At 45.9% G+C, this 23,607-nt stretch overlaps 1 protein-coding gene across 3 annotated transcripts in view; it reads right to left on the bottom strand.

The window, feature by feature from the left end:
* DMTF1 (cyclin D binding myb like transcription factor 1) overlaps window positions 1–23,607 on the bottom strand; it is a 517,741-nt gene that overhangs the window by 251,103 nt on the left and 243,031 nt on the right. For all 3 annotated transcript variants that reach the window (XM_078674193.1, XM_078674191.1, XM_078674190.1), the window contains exon 10: window positions 14,474–14,702. In XM_078674193.1, coding sequence (XP_078530319.1) covers window positions 14,474–14,702 — 229 coding nt within the window. The remainder of the gene's footprint in view (window positions 1–14,473; window positions 14,703–23,607) is intronic.

Raw genomic sequence — 23,607 nt, 5'->3', positions numbered from 1 at the left:
ATACTTAAATATCTGGCATTCCTCCTAGACATTGACGCCCTGAGGATGTTCAGGTGCCCATGGCTTTTCTTTTAAATACAGTACAACAAGTGATTGAAATGTCATAAAAGTTGGTACCACAAGAACCACTGCAACAGCCTACTCTTGTGACAGCTAATAAATCTCCACAGGAGTTACTACTTCCCCCTCCCAGAGTAGTTCAATGACCAATGGTTCCACCTACGCCTGAAGATATGGATGACAAATTTTTTCATGATGTTTATTACATAACATGTTTTGCAAAGGCTGTTAAGACCATCTCAGTGTAGGAAAGTGGCCCTTTTTGACATGGTCACCACCAAGTTTTGCCTAGTATCTGATGCAATTTTGTCAGAAGTGAACAGGGTTCCTGCTATCCAGGTGCCCAGTGCCAGACTGGTTTCCCTAAAACTGTACAATTGCTCCCCCAACTGACAATACCTTTAGCTTCTCGCTAAGTCCCTAGTAAATGATGCCCCTCGTACCCAAGGTAGGGAAGCTAAAAAACAGGGTTGCATCTAGTGTGCCACCCTAAGAGACCCCTCAGCACCAACATGCAAACTGCAATTGCAGGCTGCGTGCCGTGTTGCAGAGAAAGGTGAAAGCAAGACATGGCACACCTCCTGTGTGCCGTGCCTACAGACACTACATGCAATATAGGTCAGTCACCCCTTAAGCAGGCAAACAAATGCCTGTTGCACAACTCCACAGAAAAAAGTACAGAAGTTCTGTGTCTCAATGGACACTTTGAATTTCAAGTTGCCGCTGTCAGAGAAAACACCAATGTTTGTGCAATTCGGATCTTCTTTTATTATATCTTGTTGGCCAGCCGACACGTGTTTCGTCGCAATGGAATACAGTAATTCCACGACTCCTCAGGGCTGTGATTAAAGGGTGGCGGACCGCAGGTCGCTTGGCCGGTGATAATTCCAACCCGGCCCCGCTCGAGACCAGGTGAAGGGAATGGGTCCAAATCGCCGTCAGTGCGATACTTTAAAAGTGAAAGTTGATGGATTGTGCTGTCATGTGGTAGATTTCCTGAATTGGTGTAAGTATATTGGCGTCCACTTGACATAAAACTGGGAGTAAGGAAGCTCCCGGTAAATCGGATGCCCCGGTGTGGGGAGAAGCCGGCAGGACGAGTATTCCTACTGTGTGATTCCGTGTCCGCACCCAGTTTTATGTCAAGTGGACGCCAATATACTTACACCAATTCAGGAAATCTACCACATGACAGCACAATGCCCCTGTGATGTCTAAGTTGATTCTTAGATATTACAAGTGAACAGGGAAACTGGAGTTCCCCAGCTACACAATGGCTTTACTGAAACTAGAGATGTTTGGTATCAAACATCTCGTATTAATACGTGATGGATTTTTCAATACAATTGATTTTTGATTGGATTTTTCAAAACAATTGGATTTTTCCAGAGGACACCTTAGAGGTGTCCCCTGGAAACCTATCCGCTACCTGTGTACTGGCTGACTGTTGCAGATCAGTCTGCCACCAGAGACAGGTTTCTGACCGCATGCAGGTAAAAGTATGGACCCTGAGGGCAGAAACAATGCTTGCTCCAGTCAGAGGTGCTGTCACTTCCTACCAGCAGGATGGCTAAGTACTCAGCATATCAAGGCAGAAAGCTTCAAAGGAAGTGGTCTTTTGGAGGGTGTAGACACCCTCCAGAGAAGTAGCCAATTAGCTACTACCTGTCACTCCCCATAACACCCCTAAATTGAGTATTTAGGTGGCACTCCTGACACCAGGAACTTAGATTCGTCGGATCAAGAAGAGAGGACACAGAAGAGTCACAAGAACTGAAGATGAGAGAGGACACAGAAGAGTCACAAGAACTGAAGATTGCTGTGGACATTTGGCACAAAATACTGCCTGCCCTCTGTCTTGACTATCCAAACCAGTGACTCCTCTTGCTGCCGACCAGTTTCCAAGTACCCTGAGAGATTGCCAGCCCTTTGGAAATTGCCAAGCAATCCACCTTGGAGTAGAGGAGCTATTCCCCTGCAGTCTGCAGGCACTGAAACGCAAGGTCCGGTCTACAGTGTTGACGCTCCTCGACCAGCCTAACGCAGCAGCACCCCAGGAAGAGAACCCTGAGCTCCTGAAGCTCAGATCTCCCCCCCTACCTAGTGAGAGGACACCAGGACTAACCAGAGCCACACAGGACCAATCCCCAGGGTACCGAACCCTTTCCTCAAGTTGACCATAAGAGTCCAATCCGGACTGCAACAATAGCAAGACTGAACAGCTGTCAAGGGACGTCAGTACTGCAGAGACCCACCCCCTGAGTTGCCAGGCAGTCCTGATTTTGCATCCTCAACCGGCGAGAGAGACAACCACAAGGAACCAGGACGCACAGAGCCCATTCGACCTTTCCACTCTGTACCTAAGCGCCCCAGCCCGGGTACTGGCAAACCAACTCTGCCCTCTGTTATCAAAGACCCTTGTGAATTGTGCCTCCCCAGTGGGAGCACCCGGACTTGTCCCTATATCCCCCCTCTGCAGCCTGTTTCGATTCTAGGTGATCCCCTTCTTATCACCAGTGTAGCGCACACAGCTACCAACCCGAGCAGCACCTCTGCAACTGGACGCCCAAGGGAAGGTAACAAGTAACTGCTGGTAATACTTTGGGCTTTGGCCCCTTAACACCATGAGTCCCAAAGGAGACCTCCAGAAACCTCATCCCAACCAACTGTATGCAACATATGCCTTTTCTTCTATAGGTAAGCACTGCTGCGTAAAGACACATGATCCGAAGTCTTTTACTTACCTATAGAAATTTGTAACTGCAAAAGTACTTACTTAACAACAAAATTTATATAAAAATACAAACTTGTATTTCTAAATTGGTCTCGGATTTCATAGAATCATCCCCTGAAGAGATATTAAGATTCTTGCACATAGGATAAGTGGTATCAGGACTGCCCTTGCGAGTATCTAGAAGTCTAGGGCTCACAGAAATAGTCATTATAGTGAATATGCTAATCTAAATACATGTTTAAGCATATGTTTACAAGTCAACACTAAAAGAGTGGTAGCAATGCTCATGTTGATACCGAACAGCCAGGCTGCTTCCTAAAACCTCTCTTGGCTTACAACTATTTTTCACGCTTATCTGGGAGCGTCACTAGAAAGAACGCCACACCCGCAGGCTGCTCCTTCCTTCAGCAGGCGGACCGTGATGTCTTCGCCCTCTTTGGGATGAGCGGCCGTACTTGGGGTCTTCCGATGAGTCTCCAGACAGTTGGGAATTCCTTCGGGTGGCATGTATGATGGATGCGTCTCTCCATGCCCGAAGACTTTTTCCCGCTTCTCCTGTTCCATGTCTGTGCTGTGGTCCATCCTCCATTTTCCTGGCTCTGGCGACACCTCTCCAATTGCGGCGGGTCGTTTGTAAAGGGACGGGATCCATCTTGAGGGTTCCTCACAGCCTGCATTTACTGAAAGGTTAAAAGTCCTACTTTTGTCTCGGTGAAGGGTTGGGAGGATAATCGGATAATCTCAGGCAAGTCCTCCACTATGTGACACATGGCTTGGCCACCAAAGATGGCAGCAACTAAACCCTAGACTGCCCAGCTGCCCATATGTCCTACGTAATCCAAAACTCATCCGATCTGTGAGCAATCACATCTAGCTCCCTGACGTTACTGCAATCCTGCCAGATGACTGGAAGAGGTCCTTGAGTGAACAGAGCTCTTGGTAGAGATTTAGCAAGTTGAGCCCTATCAATACCCGCAGCAGTGGGAGGGTTCACGTAACATTGGTCAAAAAAGTGAATTCAATCGTTCCAAGCCATGGGCCCACTCCTTGATCCATACTGACCTGTATGCAATATTTAGCATATACCCCCCTCCTTAGGATGTGCTGAGCGATGCTGAAGACAAAGAAGAGCGGGGCAACCCCCCTCACCCCTCCTTTTAATGGCAGTTTGCATTTGCAGCTGAACAAAATAGAGTTGGGTGGGGTGGGGTAGTGAATCGGCCTCTCCCACTCCAGTAGTGTAAAGGCAATGTCCATTAAAAAATCATTTGTCCCACAGTGCCCCTCTGAAGCTTGAGTTAGTGCCCGACGCTTTGCCTTAGTGGGCAAAACCCACGTTGAGTAGTCAGACCGCCGCTGAGCTCCACACACCAAAAGGCGTCTGTCTGCGTGGGGAACTTTCTCGACATGTGCTCCACCAAGGAAATGTTGTCCTCCTCCTCCACATGCAGGCTAGCAACCAGTGCAGCAGCATCCAGGCAGAATATCTAATCTACGGGCAGCATGCAGCCCCAGACCCTAAAGACCTTACCCCTCGGCTGACATGCTCGGCTCCGTCTCCCCTGCTGAGTGCCGAGAATTCTGTACCCGCGAGAAAGACTGACAATTGGGCACCCTGTGACAATGGGGCACCTGGAGGCCACAGGACACCTAGCAGTTCAAAGCAGTAGCAAGATCAAAACAGGCAAGGCCTCGCAGCTCCGGCCGAGGCACGGCCCTCAACATTTAGTGTGGGGGTTGACCTGGGTGGTGTTAAGACAGCAAGAACATGGTGAAAAAGAAAAGCTTAGGCTCAAGTGGAATGAACCATTAGGCTCTCAAGGGTTCCTTCTTGGCCAGTCTCTCAAATGCATATTTGTAGAAGAGGTTGATCCACCAGCACATTTATGCACTACTGTCCCTTGCTTAGCTGTGGCAAACCCCACAAAGATCTCTCTTTGCGTCTAGCAGATGAAGCCTCTGTTCCTCTATGGGTGTTTGAAAAGAAAAGCCATTCAACTGAACAGAAGATTCAGCATGCAAAATTAGTTGCCATTGGTTTGTAACACATCAATGACTGAGCACAGGCAGCAAATGTGAGACCTTTGTCAGAGCAGAAAGGACTCAGCCTTGCGGCTGCAGTCTTCTCTCAACTAAGACAATGGTAACTGTGCAATTTACTATGGGAGCAAAACACTGGAAAGATATTCTAAATCTGCTTTTCAAAGAAATGTGTAGTGAAGTGGTACAAGAAAAGAAAAAGAGATCACAAATGTTCAGAAGATGGTCTGTCTTTTAGGTACTGTGTTTGCGCTGATTCTTTGTGGAAGAATGAGGTGGTGCAACACATATTAAAGCCATATTTTGCCCTCAAAATGTGCAGTTCCTCCTTCATATGAACTGCTTTTCTTAATTGGAAAATAGTTTGAAAGTTGTCACACTTTTTGGCCTTGGGCATACAAATGGCCAAAGATAAAAGGGCACAAGAATAAAGTGATTGTCTACCCTGCCCCGACTTGTGATATCTGCATAGGATTTGAAAGCCTTTGAAAAGAGTTTGCAAAATAGTTCGGAATTAGCCATGGGCATTGTGTTCTTAGAAAGCTTTGGGAACCCGGTCATCAGCCCAGTCATTGAACGATATCAGAAAGCAGGGGTCTCTATGAGACTGAGGCAGACGGCGAAAAGTGTATTGTCCCAGAGCTGCCAAAGTGGATGGCGGCAAACCAGTGCCTGAGCAACCTTAAGTAAGATAGAGTATCTGAGCCCCTGCAAAGAACTGATTGGTCTATTTTTTTCGTTTCTTTTATTCTGCCATTTAAACCATCATATGCATCAGTCCCAATAAAGTGATAAGCAAAAGCCAGCTAAGACCATCAATTGTTCGGGTCATAAACCTCAGCTAACCCCTAAAAAGATATGGGGAAAGAGACAACAAATAGACCAGTATGGCCTAGGTGCATAGTTGAGTAGTCAGGTACCAAAGGAAAGGAATTGAAAAACAACGGTTGGCCAGACCCTTCAATTTACTTTCCATAAGAATACTTTTGACTCACAAAAACTTTGCAACTGAAATAAGCCACTTAAGGCTTTTTGGTTGTAGATGACTAAGCCGAGATTTAGCCTGCAACAGTGCCTTACTGCCAAAAGGAAACTCCACTGGCCTCTCTGTCCTGCAATGATTCATACTGCTGAACAGCATGCTTGCACCACTTCCAGACAGACTGTTATAATTTAGAGTAACATTAAGTTATAGAAGTTAAAACACTTTTTTGGTATAACCTCACCTATGAAATGTTCCTCTTCATTTCCTTCTTCTCGCCCCCACAAACCCAACAGTTGGTTCTAGAGGCTGTTTTAGAAAGTTGCTATAATGGCTTTTCCAAAGTGAGGAGAGCTTGGAGGCTGAATAAAGACATTCTTTTCACTTCTGCCTTTCCCTCATCTTTACACTGCCCTTTCCCTCATCTTTACACTGCCCTTCAACTATAGATACTTCAAAGGGATAATTTCCTTCCATAGTTGATAATTTAGAGAAAGACTCAATGGGATCGATAGAGGGCTGCAAAGTTAATCATTCACTAACTTATCTAGAGTTGGACTGGACAAAAATTGGGAAAAAGTAATGGAAAAAGAGAACTTTCAGTCATATACTGAATTCTTGCCATGATGTACAGATGCCTCTGTATTAACCTAGCTCTCCAGTAGAACTGCTGATTGCTGAACTTAAAGCCTGAGGGCTTCCAGTGAATAGGGAAATAGCACTGCTGGGTAGTCCCAGTACTCATCATCGTGGCCCTCGACATGTGTTGCATTTGATGTTCTGAAGCCGGACCACTCACCAAAGAAACATTCTCTACAGACACCAAAGACAGGAAGTGAAGGGGAGCCAGAACAAGTGACACTGCTCTGTAGTAAAAAGGCAAGACTTTGTAGTGTTGGCCATCTTGGACGGGGGAAACTCCCATTCTCCTCTTGTGAGTAAGCTGCTGCTGCTTAGCCATCCAATTTAGGAGCCTCACAGCATTTTTTTAATTCTTGATTGCACTGACGGTTTATATCGCTGGTCTAATTTTAACATATTGTGCCTCAGAACCAATACTTCTGCCGCATCTCTTCTCTTTTCTATTGTGTTGCCCTCGGTTGCACTGATTGTTTTAAGCACCCGATCTAAATTTAGCGTAACTTTGCCTCACTCATTAACTGTGCCTCAATTCTTTCTGCCGCATTTCTTCACTTACCTACTTCCAGGTCCATTGGGGGAGTCTCCAGATTGTGGGGAGGGAGTTAAGCAACTTCCTGTTGGGTGGAGGTTGGCGGTCTAGGCACTAGCCACCCTCATAGAACCAGATGCAGAGCTGCGCGAGCAGCGGAAGCACCCAGCTGGTGCGCCAAAGGCAAGCCAGTCTGCTCCCTTCCGTCGTCAGGCGCCAGGACCCCTGCCCGTTTCATGCCGGACCTAGTACCATGCTCCAGGTTAACCTACTCGGACAGAGAACTATTGAATTTAAGGGAGAACTTACAAACTTGGTGCGATTCACACCCCTAGGATTAGGAGCAGAGACTTAGTTCTCAGGAAGGCCCTTTTTCATGTAAATTGTGTAGGTACCAGAGCATAGGGTCTGATCAAGAGCTGATAAACGCTGCCGGCTCTCTTTTATTTGGTCAACCCCACAACGCTATGGAAGCCATGCCCTCTCATAAAGGCATAGGACAGAATATAGGGCCAGCACAATTCGATTTCAGCTAGGATTGGAAAGGTTTCCTTGGCAATGTTAGATCCCTACCAAAACATGCAACAGTGATGTGGGACTTGCTTTTCTCTGAGAAATCGACCTGGGCTTTTTGACATAAAAATGGCTGAAGCCTAGCTCCACCCCTTCAATTACGATAGCCCTCCCAGAGGGCTATAGGATTCTATAGAGTAGAGACAGTCTAAAGTGGGTGGCGGGATAGCCATAGTCTACAATGATAATGCTAAAGTCACCATATTGGAGGAAAGATGGAATGACGAGATTTTCATCTTCCGGATAGATCTGCTCCCTCATTATAGCTGGATGGGTGCTTTAGTTTATCTGCCCCCGGGTCCCCTGGTCGATTTCGCCCTTCAACTTGTAGAATTGATTGCACCATATGTCATTTCGACCAAGAATTTTTTAGTATTAGGAGATTTTAATGTACACAGCGAGTGTCTGGACAATGCAGAAGCGGTGTCTCTTCTAACTGACCTCGCCGCAATAGACTTAACTAAAATCAATGACGGTCCTGAAGCATGAAGCTGGGCATACACTGGACATTATTTTCTCTAAATCGTCCCACATTACATGTAAAGCCCCACGGCCACTTAGTTGGTCGGACCATGCAGGTTTTGAATTCCAAGACCAGGGTCCCAGGAGACTGATGCCACCCAGCTTAGGCCCCAAGTGCCACTGTAGACAATGGCATAAAGTCACTCCAGACGCTTTCTCAGACGTCTTTCCACTGTCATGGGACACTGAACCTGAGAACGTCGAGGAAGGTCTAGTATGCTTTAAAGAGTTTGGGAGTGTGAGGTGTAAAACTGGGAGGATTGCTAGTGGGCTCCAGGCAAGTTGGATAATGTCTAACACCCATTTGTCTGATGTTATTGATTGCCAAATGGGTAAAAAGAGTTGAAGTCTTCCCCGACAGGTGTTAAATGATCGGGGGTAAATGTAGGCAAGTCACTACTTATTGGGGGAAGGGACATATGCTTTGGTGGCTCCTGCCCCTCCCCTTGAAATGTTTTCCTCTGTACCCTCCTCTATAGAAACCTCTAGAGAGAGAGGGCTGTGTGTTTGCTTTATAGGACGAAGCACTGCGGTCTGAAGATGTACTTTTGGGCCCTCCTCTATAAAATGAGTGGCAGAAGGTGCCTCTGTTTGATGGGGACTGAAGCGCTCCTATGGACTTCGTCACATCTGTGTCCTTTTTCATTTTTTCTCCGGCCTCATCTACTTGAAGTCCAAAGAGATGTTGTTTATTAAAAGGGGTATTTAAAATAGACTGTTGAAATTCGAACCCAAGCATGTCGTCATAAGAGAATTCTGGTGTTAATCCCCCTTGTTGCAGTGTCAGCAGCATCTAAAGCACATCTAATGGAGGAATTAGATATGAGCTTTCCTTCTTTTACTAACTCTAAATTGGAGGTGGTTGATGGAGCGAGGTTGGAAATAAAAATGTTGTATACCCCTCGTGAAGACACTTCTCCATAACAGTAACATGAATTAATTGTATGGTTTTGAAATGAACCAACATAGAATAGAATGCACACACACAAACACACGTTGGATACTAATTTGCAGGTGTTGCGAACCATAATCTACTAATTAAGTGAAGTTGTCTTGTTTATTCTGTGCTCAATTGTCATAATCTAACCGAAATTTGCATGAATATGCTTTTTGTCTGTCTAATTGTGGCATAAATAATGGAGAATGGTGAGTAAACCATGCTTATGTGTTGCTTAATTCGCTAGGTAATAACTAATTGGGTTACCTTAGAATGGATGGAGGTAAACAGAAGGGCTATATTTCGAGAATTAACATTTATTTGTGTTTGTTTCTACAATAGTTTCCAATGTGGCCTATGATTCCTACTTAAAATGGAAGCTGTCTGCGACTCCGAGTTTGCGAGGATGTACGCATGCGGGACTGAACTCGAGAAGAGCGCGAGCAACTTGTGCCTGTGCAGAATGGATCAGGACAGTGTGGCCTGGCTACCCGACTGGGTGCCAACAAATATGAATGTCAGCATCGTGAGCAAGGGAAAATCATCTCAACTATCCACTTCAAGGACACAAGCGGAAGAAAACTGCTAAGGACAATAGCGACTTTATTTTTCATATTATAACGATGACTTTGTGGAAAAATGAACAATAAGGTGATGAGGTTATGCTCATTCACCCCTCGACTTTACCAATCCGGACAGTCTAGGACCCCAAAAATTATAACTTTTGGATAGATAAGTTAGTGAAAAAGGGTATAAAAGAGGACGTTTGAATATATGAAAAAAGCTTGCTTTCCGATTTTATCTTTGCACCCTGACATGCTGCCGGACTGCTATTCCTTTTCTATGGCGCAAGGACTTTGAAATTTTTCTGAACTTTTGAATGGGTGCGGAGTCCTTATGGAAGGTGAACATCGAGAGAGATTAGAGAGGTGGTCTTTGGGAACTATTATGTCCTTATGCTGATGTCCATGTCCTGAAATCTTGGTAATATAAATTTATGCTTATTTTCTGAACCCTTTTGCTAATAAATATAAATGTTTGAATGTAACCGCTTTTTCTTTTCCTACGCTATTTGATGTTTAAATGATTATTAAATTAGAGTTAATAAAAGAGAGGTCATGCTAGGAGATTTAGTCTCTAAAATAAAAATTAAATAAATGGAGAATTAAGCTGGTCTTGTTGTCCTTTAGTTAACTTTTACTAGCAGATCCATTGACAAATAATGGTGGTGTGTTTAAATGTTTCATGAAATTAACCATAGTAATATGGATAAACTGCAGATGTATATAATGTACAAAGTTTAGTACTAATTTAAACACTACGCTACAATCCAGCAGCTCTCCTTTGGTCTTCACCGAATCCTCGAAGCAGGGTAAATGTGTGTATGAGTGACTCGCAGAGTTATGGGCCCCACTGATGAGTAATGTATGAAAAGCTCTCTGAGATAAGGTGGAGTTGCGCTGCAACAAGGTCTTCCATCTCATCCCAGTGTGCCCTGTCATACTTAGCTAGTAAGCCCTGGGTGTTGGCAATACGCCAGTGGTTAGCGGCTTGAGCAGGCATGCTTTTACCTGATGCATCAATCAACTTAGACTCTTAGCAGATGCACCTCCCCCAGACAGAGGTCTGTGAGTTTGCTCTCTTACGAGCATTAGAGACTACTAGTGAGTCTAAAGGCAATTGCCCTTTAATAAAAATGGGATCTGACGGTGGGCGTTTATATTTTTTGTCAACCATTGGTGTTAGACTGCGGGTATAAAGGGGTCCTTAATTATTTCATCAGCATGTCTCATCATGCCCTTTAACATAGGAAGACTCGGACTTGTCCTATGTGTCGAACCTAGCGTCTCAAATGAAAAGTCTTCCTCCAGAGACTCTTTGTATAATATAACCCAATGATAAGCTGCAGCTCTTTAAATTAGCTCTTTATAAGCAACATTATCATCTGGAGGTGATAGCTTCGCAGGATATAAATCCGGATCATTATCCATGAGGGAATCGATATTATAATCATACCATGGATCTGCGATAAATGACTACTGCCATCATCATCATCATCATCAGGCTGTGTATGAGGAAACCCCTGAGATGTTATGCGCAGAGGATCTGAGCCTGGCAACTGCAGTAGTGGTGGTTAAGATGGTAGCGGTGGAGGGGACCGAGGAATAGCACGAATAGGACTTGTAGCTATGCCCTTTTTCTTAAGAGGAATTTTATAAATACTGTCCTTTAAACTAAGTTTTCTTTTGGAAGGTGTATTTGCCAAAATATGTCCAGTATGCAGATTGCCTTCTGCTTAGAGTCTAATTTCTCTTTCATAAGTTCCAGTATCGGTTCCGGAGGCCCTCTTTCGATTTCAGCATCGAAGGTTTTGGTGCCGAACCGGATCTGTCTTTTGAAGCAGAAGGTTTAGGTTCCGAACCGGACTGGTCTTTCGGAGCGGAAGGCTTCGGTTCCCGAACACAGCTTATATTGACTTGATCCCGAGCCGGAAGGCTGGACTAGTTGTTTTGGTGGCCGGGCGTCGGAAACGTTGTATCCGTACCTACCAGGGCCCGAAGACAGAGGTGGTGAGGAAGCCTTATGTTTGGTCATAGAGACTTTGTGGGGTAAAGGGTCTTTAAGACTCACAGCACCCTGTCCCGGTGGCACGTCGTCTGACTCCAACTCCAACTCCGAATCAGATTCTGGTAGAGAGAATGTTTCTTCCTCTTCCACTACCGACGTTTCAACCTCTTAATGTTCCGATTCTTCTCTAAAGATATCATGATTGTGCTGAATGCTTTGTTGTTGCATTTGGTTTAGTCGAGCCCGACAAGCCTCACAATGTTCTTCTTTGTGTTCCAGTGAAAGTCACAAGTTACAGACTTTATGTAAGTCGGTGTGAGGGTGCTTGGAGTGGCACCGAGAACATAACTGAAACTGAGTCAGTTCCATCTGCAGAAGGCTTGACCGACGCAGCTAGGCGTGAGGGCCCCCCATGATGTTTTCGACCGAAGATGGATAGCTTCCCGATTGATTCAATACGCAGAGAATAGGGAAATGTGTATGATAATACAGTTGAGGGTACAGCGGATTGCGCACTGAGGGGAACCCAAAAGACGGTTTCAAACCAGAGCGCAGTAATACACGTCCGAACCCGATGGTGGAAAGAAAACAATCTAACAATGGAGTCAATGCCCATGCGCACTATCACCGAAAGGAGGAGTCACCTTACCTCGTGACTGGAAAAGACTTCTTCGAAGAAAACTACTTGCAAACATCTGGACTGAACAAGAGATGGCAGGAGTATGCAAAGCATATGTATCTACAGCACACATGCCTTGAACAGAAAGTTTAATCTATTAAATCAAACAAAAAAGGTTTTCATAATTGCAAACTGAATTCGCTCCAGCTCAATGAATTAAATTACTTACCCACGATCACATAATTTGAAACCAGTTTATGGGTAAAGAGCAATACAAATAGGTCGAGTAGATTATTCAAGTCACTAGACCTGCAGGTCTAGTAAAATTGTTATGATTTTTAGAGGCCTGAAAACGATGTCACTAACAATCTGTGGCAAGCCAAACATCAATGATGTTCTATGGGTTGATCCAAAGGTCATTGACACAAAACAAAAGGCTGAAGAGTGCTGACCCATTGTTCACTCTGTATGTTAAAACTGTGGACTCAATCAGAATTTGAATGACGTTTCAAGCAAGCAGTAGCTGAAGGTGGTTAACAAAAAGACTCAATGTATTAATAATTATAACGTATTATTTCTAAAAATTATTTACAACATATTTGGGTAGATAGCTGAAGCAGTCCTAAGCCCTAATCTAAACAAGCATTTACAATGCAATGGTCTCGGCATCATTAAAGGTAGAGCTATTGGCATTGCTCATGACATTTCTTTTTTTTTCTCTTTAAATCATAAATAAATGGCATTGTCATTTACATTGCCAATACACAGCACTCTGCACTCAACAGCACTCTGCACTCAACAGCACACACCACTCTGCACTCAACAGCACACACCACTCTGCACTCAACAGCACACACCACTCTGCACTCACCACTCTGCACTCACCACTCTGCACTCACCACTCTGCACTCACCACTCTGCACTCACCACTCTGCACTCACCACTCTGCACTCACCACTCTGCACTCACCACTCTGCACTCACCACTCTGCACTCACCACTCTGCACTCACTACTCACTACTCTGCACTCACTACTCACTACTCTGCACTCACTACTCAGCACTCACTACTCACTACTCTGCACTCACTACTCACTACTCTGCACTCACTACTCCCTACTCACTACTCTGCACACTCACTACTCTGCACACTCACTACTCTGCACACTCACTACTCTGCACACTCACTACTCTGCACACTCACTACTCTGCACACTCACTACTCTGCACACTCACTACTCTGCACACTCACTACTCTGTACTCATGGAATCTTCCACCACACTTTCTAAAACTCTATAGTCCGAAGCATAATAGGCACAGGACCAAAAGAAGGGTAGACATTAGCTTAAAATAATCTTATTGTATTTATGAGAAGCAAAAGCGAGACTGTGAAATGTCCTGAATATCAGTTTGTTACGAATCAACAGAGTGGAGTTAGAGAACCAAGAAATAGTAATTTAGAATCCGGGTTAGAAGGAGTAGTAATCACAAGCTGAGGATAAACGGGCGCGAAACAGCGTGGTGGGCACGCACGAGACACAGCGTGGGCGTGCACATCAGCTGAAGATCGCCGGAGAAGACACCGAGTCTGCCTGCTGCCATGACTGACCCGCTGCGGAGGGAAAGAGCCCGGAGAGTGGGGGTAGAGGGGGGGCGGCAGAGAGGGAGTGGGCAGAGAGGGAGGGTGTGTGTGTGTGTGTGTGTGTGCGTGCGTGCGTGTGCGTGCGTGTGTCTGTCTGTCTGTCTGTCTATGTGTGACTTTCGCGTGCCTGCCTGCCTGCCTGCCTGGGTGTGTGCGCGTCCACAGACCCTGGTCGGCTCGTGCACCGCTCTGTATTCCCTTGCGAGTGAACTCGGCGACAATAGATCTCGTTGCCGAGACCTAAAAAGGAAATTGAAGATCATCTCTATTGGTGGTGTTTTAGATGCCAATGGGTTAGCTTATGACAGTTATACCTTAGTAACAAAAAGTCTTCTCGCTACTGAAAGAAAGTTCACTATTATCAAACGAGTAAATTACATTTAAATGCGTTGTGTTTTAGATGACAATGGGTTAGCTGATGACAGTTATACCTTAGTCACAAAAACTCTTCTAGCTACTGAAAAATGTAGACTAATATCAAACAAGGAAATTATATGTAAATGACGTGATAGAGAATCAGATGACAGAGCTTTACTTTTTGATAAACAAACAAATGGCAAACACATCTAGAAGTGGCTCAACTATATTTGGCAATGCATTCTTTCATGTATTCCCAATAACACACCTCAGAATGAGAGTCATTTCATCTTCTTTTGTCCACTCGGTCCCCCCACTCTGCTTCCAGTTTAGATAATTTAACCACTTGGAACGGCACTGCTTTTCTGATCGCGAACCAACTCTCTCTGCCACAGCCGCCCAGGATACACCCTGGGTGACAGCATCGCCTGCATCTGTGCCCGTCAACTCGTGGACCACTTCTGCGAGTCGCCTTTCTTCATCTTCTGTCCATTTCCCTAAAAACAAGTAAATGGTTCACTAAAAGCTGTATAAACAATGTTGCATTATAACAGTATTCAGCATCAAATATAAATCATTGTTCTTAAACACTTCAACCTTGCCCTTTGATGTAAGTTATGAACTTGTCAGAAAAACGTCATAACAATGGTGTTTGCATTAATGAACATCTCCAATCAGTGCCCAAAAAACACAGAACATAATGTTATCATGTCAATGTTTAACAACACCTGCTTTTAAAGGATTCACTTAATGACATCCGAGCATTTTGGATAATTTTGCGTGTCAAAAACATCAAAAGATCACATTTCTCCTTGTAAATTACGTATGCCTATAAAACAGTAAACCTCAGGTAAAAAGATAAGAACCAGACATCCAAGATTTCCAGGAAACTACTTTACATTCAGTTTTTTCTTTGTTGTTGAAGCGTCATCAAATATACCTGAACATCCGTCATTATTGACATCATTCTAAATGGCGAGCTGAAAAAAAGAGCCGACACCCTCATCGTGAGTACTTCCCTTGGCCCCAAAGAAAGCTGTTTTCTCCAATTTTATTTTGCCACTTCTGTGTGTTCCTGTCTGGTGGTGCAGCTGCCACTGTGAAGATGTACTGAAGTGCTATATGACAAAGGCAAGCTCTCCCTAGAAGTGACCCGAAGGGCTCTTTTTATACACTATGACTTCAGGAAACAAGCACTGGCAAAGCCAATAGGTCTCGGCTCTAGCAATGTATTTTAGCCATGTTGTAAACCAGTGTGGCTGCTGTTCAGCATGGCTGAATGCTAGTGGTGTAGGGTAGGGTATATTGGAATGGGGCAGATTGGAGTAGCGTGGCGTGGGGTAGATTGGTGTAGTGTGGAGCAGTGTGGAATGGAGTAGGGTAGATTGGTTTAGATTAGTGCGGGGTAGATGTGGGCAGCATGGAGTAGGGTAGATTGGTGTGGAGTGGGGTACAGTGGGGTAGATTGTATTGTAGTAGAGTGAGGTAGACTGGAGTGGCATGTATTAGGGTACACTGTAGTGGTGTAGAGAGGGGCAGATTGAGTGGAAAAAAGTAAGGTAGATTGGAGCGGAGTGGGGTACATTGGAGTGAGGTAGATTGCAGTGGGTGGGACAGATTGCATGGGATGGGGTAGATTGGGGTGGGGTTAACTGTAGTGGAGTGGGGTAGATTTGTGTGGATTGGGGTAGATGGGAGTAGATTTGGAGTGGGGCAGAGTGGGGTGGAGTGGTGTAGATTGAAGTAGGGCAGAGTGGAGTGGGTTACTTGGAGTGGGGTAGAGTAGGGTTAATTGGAATGGAGTGGGGTAGGTTGAGTGAAGTAGGGTAGGTTGGAGTGCAGCAGGGTACTCGTAGAATGGTAGATTGTGTGCATTAGAGTAGGGTACATTAGAATAGAGTGGGGTAAACTGCGGTGGATTAATGGGGTAGTTTGAAGCGCAGTAGAGTAGGTTGGAGTGGGGTGAGTTGAGTTAAGTAGAGTGAAGAGGAGTAGATTGGACTAGACTGGAGTGGGGTAGATTGGGTGGAGCGTGATAGATCAGATTGGAGTGGGGTAGAGTGGAGTCGGCTAGACTGGAATGGAGTAGAGTGGGGTAGATAGAGTTAATTAGAGTAGGGTGGGCTGGGGTAGTTTGAGTGGACTTGAGTAGAGTGGTGTGTGGGAGTTTGATGTAGAGTGGAGTATGGCAGAGTAGAGTGGGGTGGGGTGGTGGCAGATTAGGGTGGAGTGCGGTACATTCGAGTGGAGTAGAATGGGTGCTTTAGATTATGGTAGATAATGGTAGGTTGGAGTCATATCAAGATTTATTTTAGTTTCTATTGTGCCATTGCTAAAAAAGCCAAACCATATGCAATAGTTAAGCAGTCTCATTTGACAAAATTCACCTTAGGAGCACACTGAATGAAAAAATAAATTACCCATTTAAAAAAATACAAAAACAAGTTAAGTAGAAGCGTAAAACATCTGCACGCTCACTTTTCCAGTCTACACAGATTTTGAGGCATACCCAGATTCCAGCACGTGTGGTCAGCACAGGGAGTATTTTTGGGGGCATGGGTCAATCCCTGATGTATAGCAATTAACAAGGAGACAATGAAAGATCAAAACAATTAGAAAATATAAACAATGGTTTGCAGTTTTTTCTTTTGAAATATTGTAGTCCAAGATTTCAGAAAGATTACTTTCTCTATTTAATTAATGTCTTCCCAGGTATGTTCCTACACAGAATGTAGGGGAATATACACTCAAGATATTCTTCTCACACTTACCAAACTTGTAGATTTGCTCCTAATACGGGGCAAGAATATTTTTCAGGCTCCATTCTTAATCAGTACTATTAATTAGCAGTGGCAAAATTATGAGGTTTTTCTAAAGTCTGATTTTGGGGTTATACAAATCCTTACTCAGTTGCTCAAAATACATACAGTCCTATTCCTCAAGCAATTAGGATATGTATTTCAATTGCTCGAAGCCCAGATTTCCCAGTATGTCAGTTAACCTTTAATCTCAACCTACTTCCCAAATTCCCTTTTTTCAAGATTTAATTTACTTTTGCTTTAGCTACGAATACGCTCTATACTCAACATACCAGTCGAAAGAGGGGAACTTGTCTCCTTCCCTGAACAACCTTACAGTGTCAAAAGTTAACCCATTCAGCATCATCTTAGTAGCAGAGTAGCGAGGCATGACCCTTTCCATGATTCTTTGTATAACTTCAAAGCTCATCAGGACCCTTTCTAAGCAATTTGAGCTCATGCCGTTGAAATTCATAACCCACATTAAAGGTGACCATTTTACTTGCAGCTTTGGCTTTTTTTGCTTAGTTTTTTTCGTGAAAATGAAGTGTCTTTGCTATTAGCAAAGGTCAACCTTTAAATACCTGGAAGGGGCTGGATCCACCAGACTGTTAGAGAACCTCCATTGTCAAAACTCACACATTAGTGAACATGTTCATGTCTGTGCTTAGAAGGGTGATAGGACTGTTAGAGGAACACAATATGGGGTTGAATGGTTGTGATCATAACTTTGTCTTAGATGACACAATAATTATCAGTCATGAACATGTTGAATGAAGATTTTTTTTTTTTTGAAAACCTTTATTGTGCAGATTTAGCTTACAAATACGGGCCTACAACCCATCGGGCCGGCCACCACACTGTATAAGCACATAGTCCAGGAAAGTAGCTCCAGCGGGTCTCCGATATAACAGATACAATAAGGCAAGGCAGAAAGCCACAAGGAAACCACCATGAATAGGAAAAGTGAAGGTTAATTTTATAATACAATAGGGTGAATAGCAGGAATAACGCAGTTATTAGGGTCCAAAAATCCATGGCGGGCTGTCAGCTAGCAGTAAAACAATACACAACGAATTTCAAAAAGAACAGCTACATTATAGCAAAAGCAAAACGTAAGTCCCAGATCTGCAAGCAAGGCCAACCACCGCCCGACGCCCACCCATTACTACGTAAAAACGCAGCAATACATAAAAAGGAAGTCAGGATTGCAATACAAAGAGCCATCCGCTACATCAACCCGAAGAAAGGGAAAAAGAAGGGGAAAAAGAAGAAATGGACATCTAAAAAAGGGATAGAAAAAACAGGGAAGAGAGAACGCGGCACCACAGCATGGGCCCACTGGGAAGCAAAGCATACAAAAGAAAGGCCAGCTTATGGAGCCGAAAAATAGTAGTGGATGCACAATAAACATCGGTGGCAGGGAGATCATGAGGCCCACGCTGGCAAAAACACCCCAAGAGGCCCACATGTAGACGCAGCGTCCAGAAAAAGGGATACATAAGAGCCATAGAACCAAGAACAAAGAAAAAACAAAAATACAGACCCCCCCCCCCACCCACCCCACCCTGCACCCCTGCAGAAGGCTACGGCCTACCCCCCAGCAGCGTGCCTGTCGCCCTAACAGGAACCAGAAATATAGAAGAATCAAAAAGTAAGGAAGAAACCGCATAGGCAATAAGAGAGGAAGGGGAAAGGAGGGAAAAAGGGGAAAGGAAAAATTCTCTAATGGGAGAGGAGACACAGAATCAAAACTATCAGCTCCCAACCCCCCGTCCGAACACAGTGTAGCTCCCACGAGAAGATGAAGTCATTTCAAAAAACAGGCACCAGGAACATGAAGAGGAATCGATCATACACGTACAGCTGCAAGGTGGTCATCGGCCATGCCACGAAGTAATAGTCCAGCGGCACAAGTGGAACTCACCCCTGTCCTCGTCTGTCCAGTGCCATAGGCACAGAGTGCACAAAGAACCAGAACATGAGGGGCCAGAGGTAAAAAGCAAGGATTCCAATCGGCGATACACCACACAAGTCATAACGGCTTCGGACCGGATGAACAAGAAAGGACAGCAACAGCAGCAAGCAACTCAAGCGCAGCTCCGCCGACCAAAGGGAAAAAGTCGTCCCGGTGAAACAGTTACAGGATCTCCGCTCGGCAGGTCGAGACAAACAAACACCGGGAGACCCGGCTAGAGAGACCCGGACGGATCTCAGCTGGAGGCCCTCCAATACATCCACCACAGGGCAGAACTCCTGACGATACAAGGCAGTAGGCATCTGTACGTCCAAACAAGCGGTGGCCCCGATGTCATCAATTTCCAGGAAGGACCTCGCAGCACACCGAAGCGGCGGAACCGCACACACAGGGGACGGCCCAATGAGCCCGTTACCAAGACCACCATCCGGCCCAGCGACTGGCGCAGCCATGGAAGCACGCCAGGAACACAAGGCGGCGAAGACGTCGCCAACTGTAGGCTCACCTTTACGGTATTCAGCAAACGTGCCGTGCGGCCAGCCGATGTCGCCATCTCCAACTGGGCGTAGATACAGGGCGCAGGCCGCCATCTTGTCAGCCCGGCGAGGCCTCGGCAATCTCCGACCCCAGTCCGGCCACCGGTGGGGCTCGATAAAATCCAGCCGGCGACAGGCGATGGAACCTCCAAGGCAGAAAGGCGGGCCACCAGAATATTGAGGCAGCCGGCGCCACCGAACCACAGGCGCCGCCCGCCAAGACCGGGCGGAGGGTTTCAAGATGGCCGGACAGGAGAACAAAGGGGAGACGAGTCGCCCATGCGGTCAACCCCCGTCCGCAGAAGGCAGCGCTCCACCACCAGGTCCCCGGACAGCCAGATCAGGCCCGGTTAGTCGCCACCGGTCCAACCGCACAGTGGCCGCTCCGGCCGATCCCACTCCTCCACCAAGGGGTCGGCCCCGGCGCTCCGCCCCGCCCGGGCGCCGCAGGCAAGTCCAGGCCCGCCCGCCCTGGAGGCTCCGAAGCGAACAAGGGCACAGCTCAAGATCCGCGGCACCTAGAATCATCCGGAGCAGACGGTAAGTGCCAGCAAAACGTCAAAGTTCCATATTCCGTCAAATAAGACTTCTCGGGGCAGGATAAGGCGCAGGATAGACGGTTCAAGCAGGAAGGCTGACGGAGCCGAGCTACAACGCGGCCATCACGGTCGCGAGCTTGGCTCCTCCCCCCTGAAACATTTGAATGAAGATTTTAATGGCTACTGAAATCCCAGCAACAGTTGTACAGAACCCCCATTGAGTCCAACTTGGCAAAGATAGACACATCCATAATATGCCAACAGACCTGCCATCATACACCAAATAAACGTCGAAACATCAACACAACATACAAACAACCAGGATTATATGTCGATACACCCACTACAATATACCAACCCACCTACATCATACAGCTACACAACCAACATAAGTCAACACAGAAAAATGAACTCATATTACCCTTTTTAATCATTCCATGAAGGCTTTAATCACTGGTACAACACAAAAAATACTCCAGTAGACCACGGGTTGGTCAGTTGAGTGAAGTGTAAAAAACTGTACCTGCGGTCTAAAAGGTAGAGAAGTAGGAGCTACTCGGATGGTTTAACTGTAAGGTTGTGTCTAATGCAACCATGTGTGTTGGGGAAATAAACTAACATGTTTATATTACCCTCACACACCCTAGTGGTGTCATGCTTCATCATCGGGTCACCCCGACCCCTACAAGTCGGGGTGGGCTCAACCACAGTGTTGGGGAGCTCTTCTGATAATACCCTGATAAGACCCATTTGTATAAATACATTTTATACAGTATTTTAACCTCCCAGATAGACCCCAAAATAAAGGGATACCGGGGATCTATCTAGGTGATTTTAATTTATCTTATGTAAAGCCCCCTCCTCGAATATATCAGAAGAGCTTCCCAATACTGTGGTTGAGACCACCCCGACTTGTAGGGGTCGGGGTGACCCGATGATGAAGCATGACACCACTAGGGTGTGTGAGGGTAATATAAACAAGTTAGTTTATTTCCCCAACACACATGGTTGCATTAGACACAACCTTACAGTTAAACCATCCGAGTAGCTCCTACTTCTCTACCTTTTAGACCGCAGGTACAGTTTTTTACACTTCACTCAACTGACCAACCCGTGGTCTACTGGAGTATTTTTTTGTGTTGTATTTCTCTGGGAGGATATACTCTGGTTACCTCTCTTACCCTCAGGGTACCTGGCTCATCCCAGTGCCCGTTTGTGTTTCTTTAATCACTGGTACTCTGAATAGGGATACGTTGTATCTGTTTTGCAAATATGCAGCTACTACTCCTAGATGTAAGCACATGGATGTATAGGCTAATCCACATTGCTGTAAATGCAGCAGATAACGAATGACGTTTTATGCAGAAGCATCAAGTGGATTGATATGGTTGTTAACAAACAACAAACCGTTTCTATTTAGCAGCATAACATGGTCTAGTGGCAGGCTTTCTAGCCCCTTTAGGAATGTTTATACAGTCTGGTGGTAATTGTAAATAGCCGAACTCTATGACTTCAGGAGTCAAATCGCTGGGTTGAGTTCTTTGGGATTTAGATGTCTGATTTCTTCAAGGCTCTGAGTGAGTAGAGAGGGTGTAGGATGTAACCTTTGATGTGGAACCACAGAGTTCTAACTGGGTAGTGCACCAAGGTTGGCGTTCCAAAGTGGGGGCTATTAATATAAGTGTTAGGGACATTTGTCTGAGCTTCCAAACCAGTAACGGAATTAGTGGGAAAGGCGGAAAAGCGTAAGCTAATAACCCTGACCAATTCATCCATAGAGCATTGCCTTTGGAAGCTTGGTGTGGGAACCTGGATGCGAAGTTTGGGCATTTTTCGTTGTGTACTGTGGCAAACAGATCTGCTAGTGGAAATCCCCATTTTTGGAAGTAAGGAAGAAGAACTTGGGGATGAAGTTCCCACTCGTGGATTTGCTACCTGGGTCTGCTGAGCAGGTCTGCAACATGATTGTCTACTCCTGGAAGTTGTTCAAGTTCAAGTTTAAGTTTAACATTTGTATAGCGCACTACTCACCCAGAGGGTCTCAAGGCGCTTGAGGGAGGGGGGTGCTTACTTATCGAATATCCAAGTTTTTAGTTGTTTTCTGAAGGAGAGGTGGTTCTGTGTAAGGCGGAGGTGGGTGGGGATAGAATTCCAGGTTTTGGCCGCTAAGTAGGAGAAGGATCATCCCCCCCATGGTGGATCTATGGATGCGTGGAATTGCGGCGAGGGCTTGATTGGACGATCGTAGTTGGTGGGTGGGGGTGTAAAAGGACAGGCGCGAGTTGAGGCATTCGGGTCCTAGGTCGTAGAGGGCTTTGTGTGCGTGGGTGAGGAGACGGAACGTTATTCTCTTGTTGACGGGGAGCCAGTGGAGGTCTTTCAGGTGACCGGAAATGTGATCTTGGCGGGGGATGTCTAGTATGAGTCTGGCTGAGGCGTTTTGGATGCGTTGGAGTTTTTTCTGTAGTTTGGCTGTGGTTCTGGCGTAAAGGGTGTTTCCGTAGTCCAGTCGGCTAGTGACCAGTGCGTGGGTGACCGTCTTTCTTGTTTCGGTGGGGATCCAACAGAAGATTTTTTTGAGCATACGTAGGATGTTGAAGCATGATGATGAGACGGCGTTGACTTGTCTGGTCATCGAGAGGGAGGAGTCCAGGATGAAGCCTAGGTTACATGCGTGGTCCGTTGGGATGGGTGCTTTTCCAAGGGCCTCTGGCCACCAAGAGTCGTCCCAGGAGGAGGGGGATGTGCCTAAGATAAGGACTTCTGTTTTGTCTGAGTTCAGTTTCAGACGGCTGTGCTTCATCCACTCGGCTACTTCTTTCATTCCTTCATGTAGGTTGGTTTTGGCGGTGTTCGGGTTTTTGGTGAGTGAGAGGATCAGTTGGGTGTCATCAGCGTAGGAGATGATGTTGAGGTTGTGTTGGCGTGCGATGGTCGCGAGGGGGCTCATGTATACGTTGAAGAGAGTGGGGCTGAGTGAAGATCCTTGTGGCACGCCGCAGATGACTTCAGTGGCTTCTGATTTGAATGGTGGGAGGCGGACTCTCTGAGTTCTTCCGGTAAGGAACGAGGTGATCCAATCCAGTGCTTTTCCTTGGATTCCGATGTTTCTGAGACGTTGTAGGAGGGTGTTATGACAGACTGTGTCGAAGGCAGCGGAGAGGTCAAGGAGGATGAGGGCGACTGTGTCTCCATTGTCCAGTAGGGTTCGAATGTCGTCTGTTGCTGCGATGAGTGCGGTCTCAGTGCTGTGTTTTGCTCGGAAGCCGGACTGTGAGGGGTCGAGGGAATTGTTGCTTTCGAGGAAGGCGGCGAGCTGGCTGTTGACGGCTTTCTCGATGACTTTAGCCGGGAATGGTAGGAGCGAGATGGGGCGGTAGTTTTTGAGTTCGGTGGGGTCAGCTGTGGGTTTTTTCAAAAGGGCGCTGAGTTCGGCGTGTTTCCAGCTTTCCGGGAAGGTGGCAGAGTTGAGGGAGCAGTTGATGACGTCTCGGAGTTGTGGTGCTATGATGGAGTCAGCTTTGTTGAAGATATGGTGAGGGCATGGGTCT

Source organism: Lissotriton helveticus, chromosome 1_1, assembly GCF_964261635.1.
Source record: "Lissotriton helveticus chromosome 1_1, aLisHel1.1, whole genome shotgun sequence".
Classification (NCBI taxonomy): domain Eukaryota; kingdom Metazoa; phylum Chordata; class Amphibia; order Caudata; family Salamandridae; genus Lissotriton; species Lissotriton helveticus.
The sequence above is the reverse complement of the archived record's forward strand: the minus strand, read 5'-3'. Positions and strand labels throughout refer to the sequence as shown.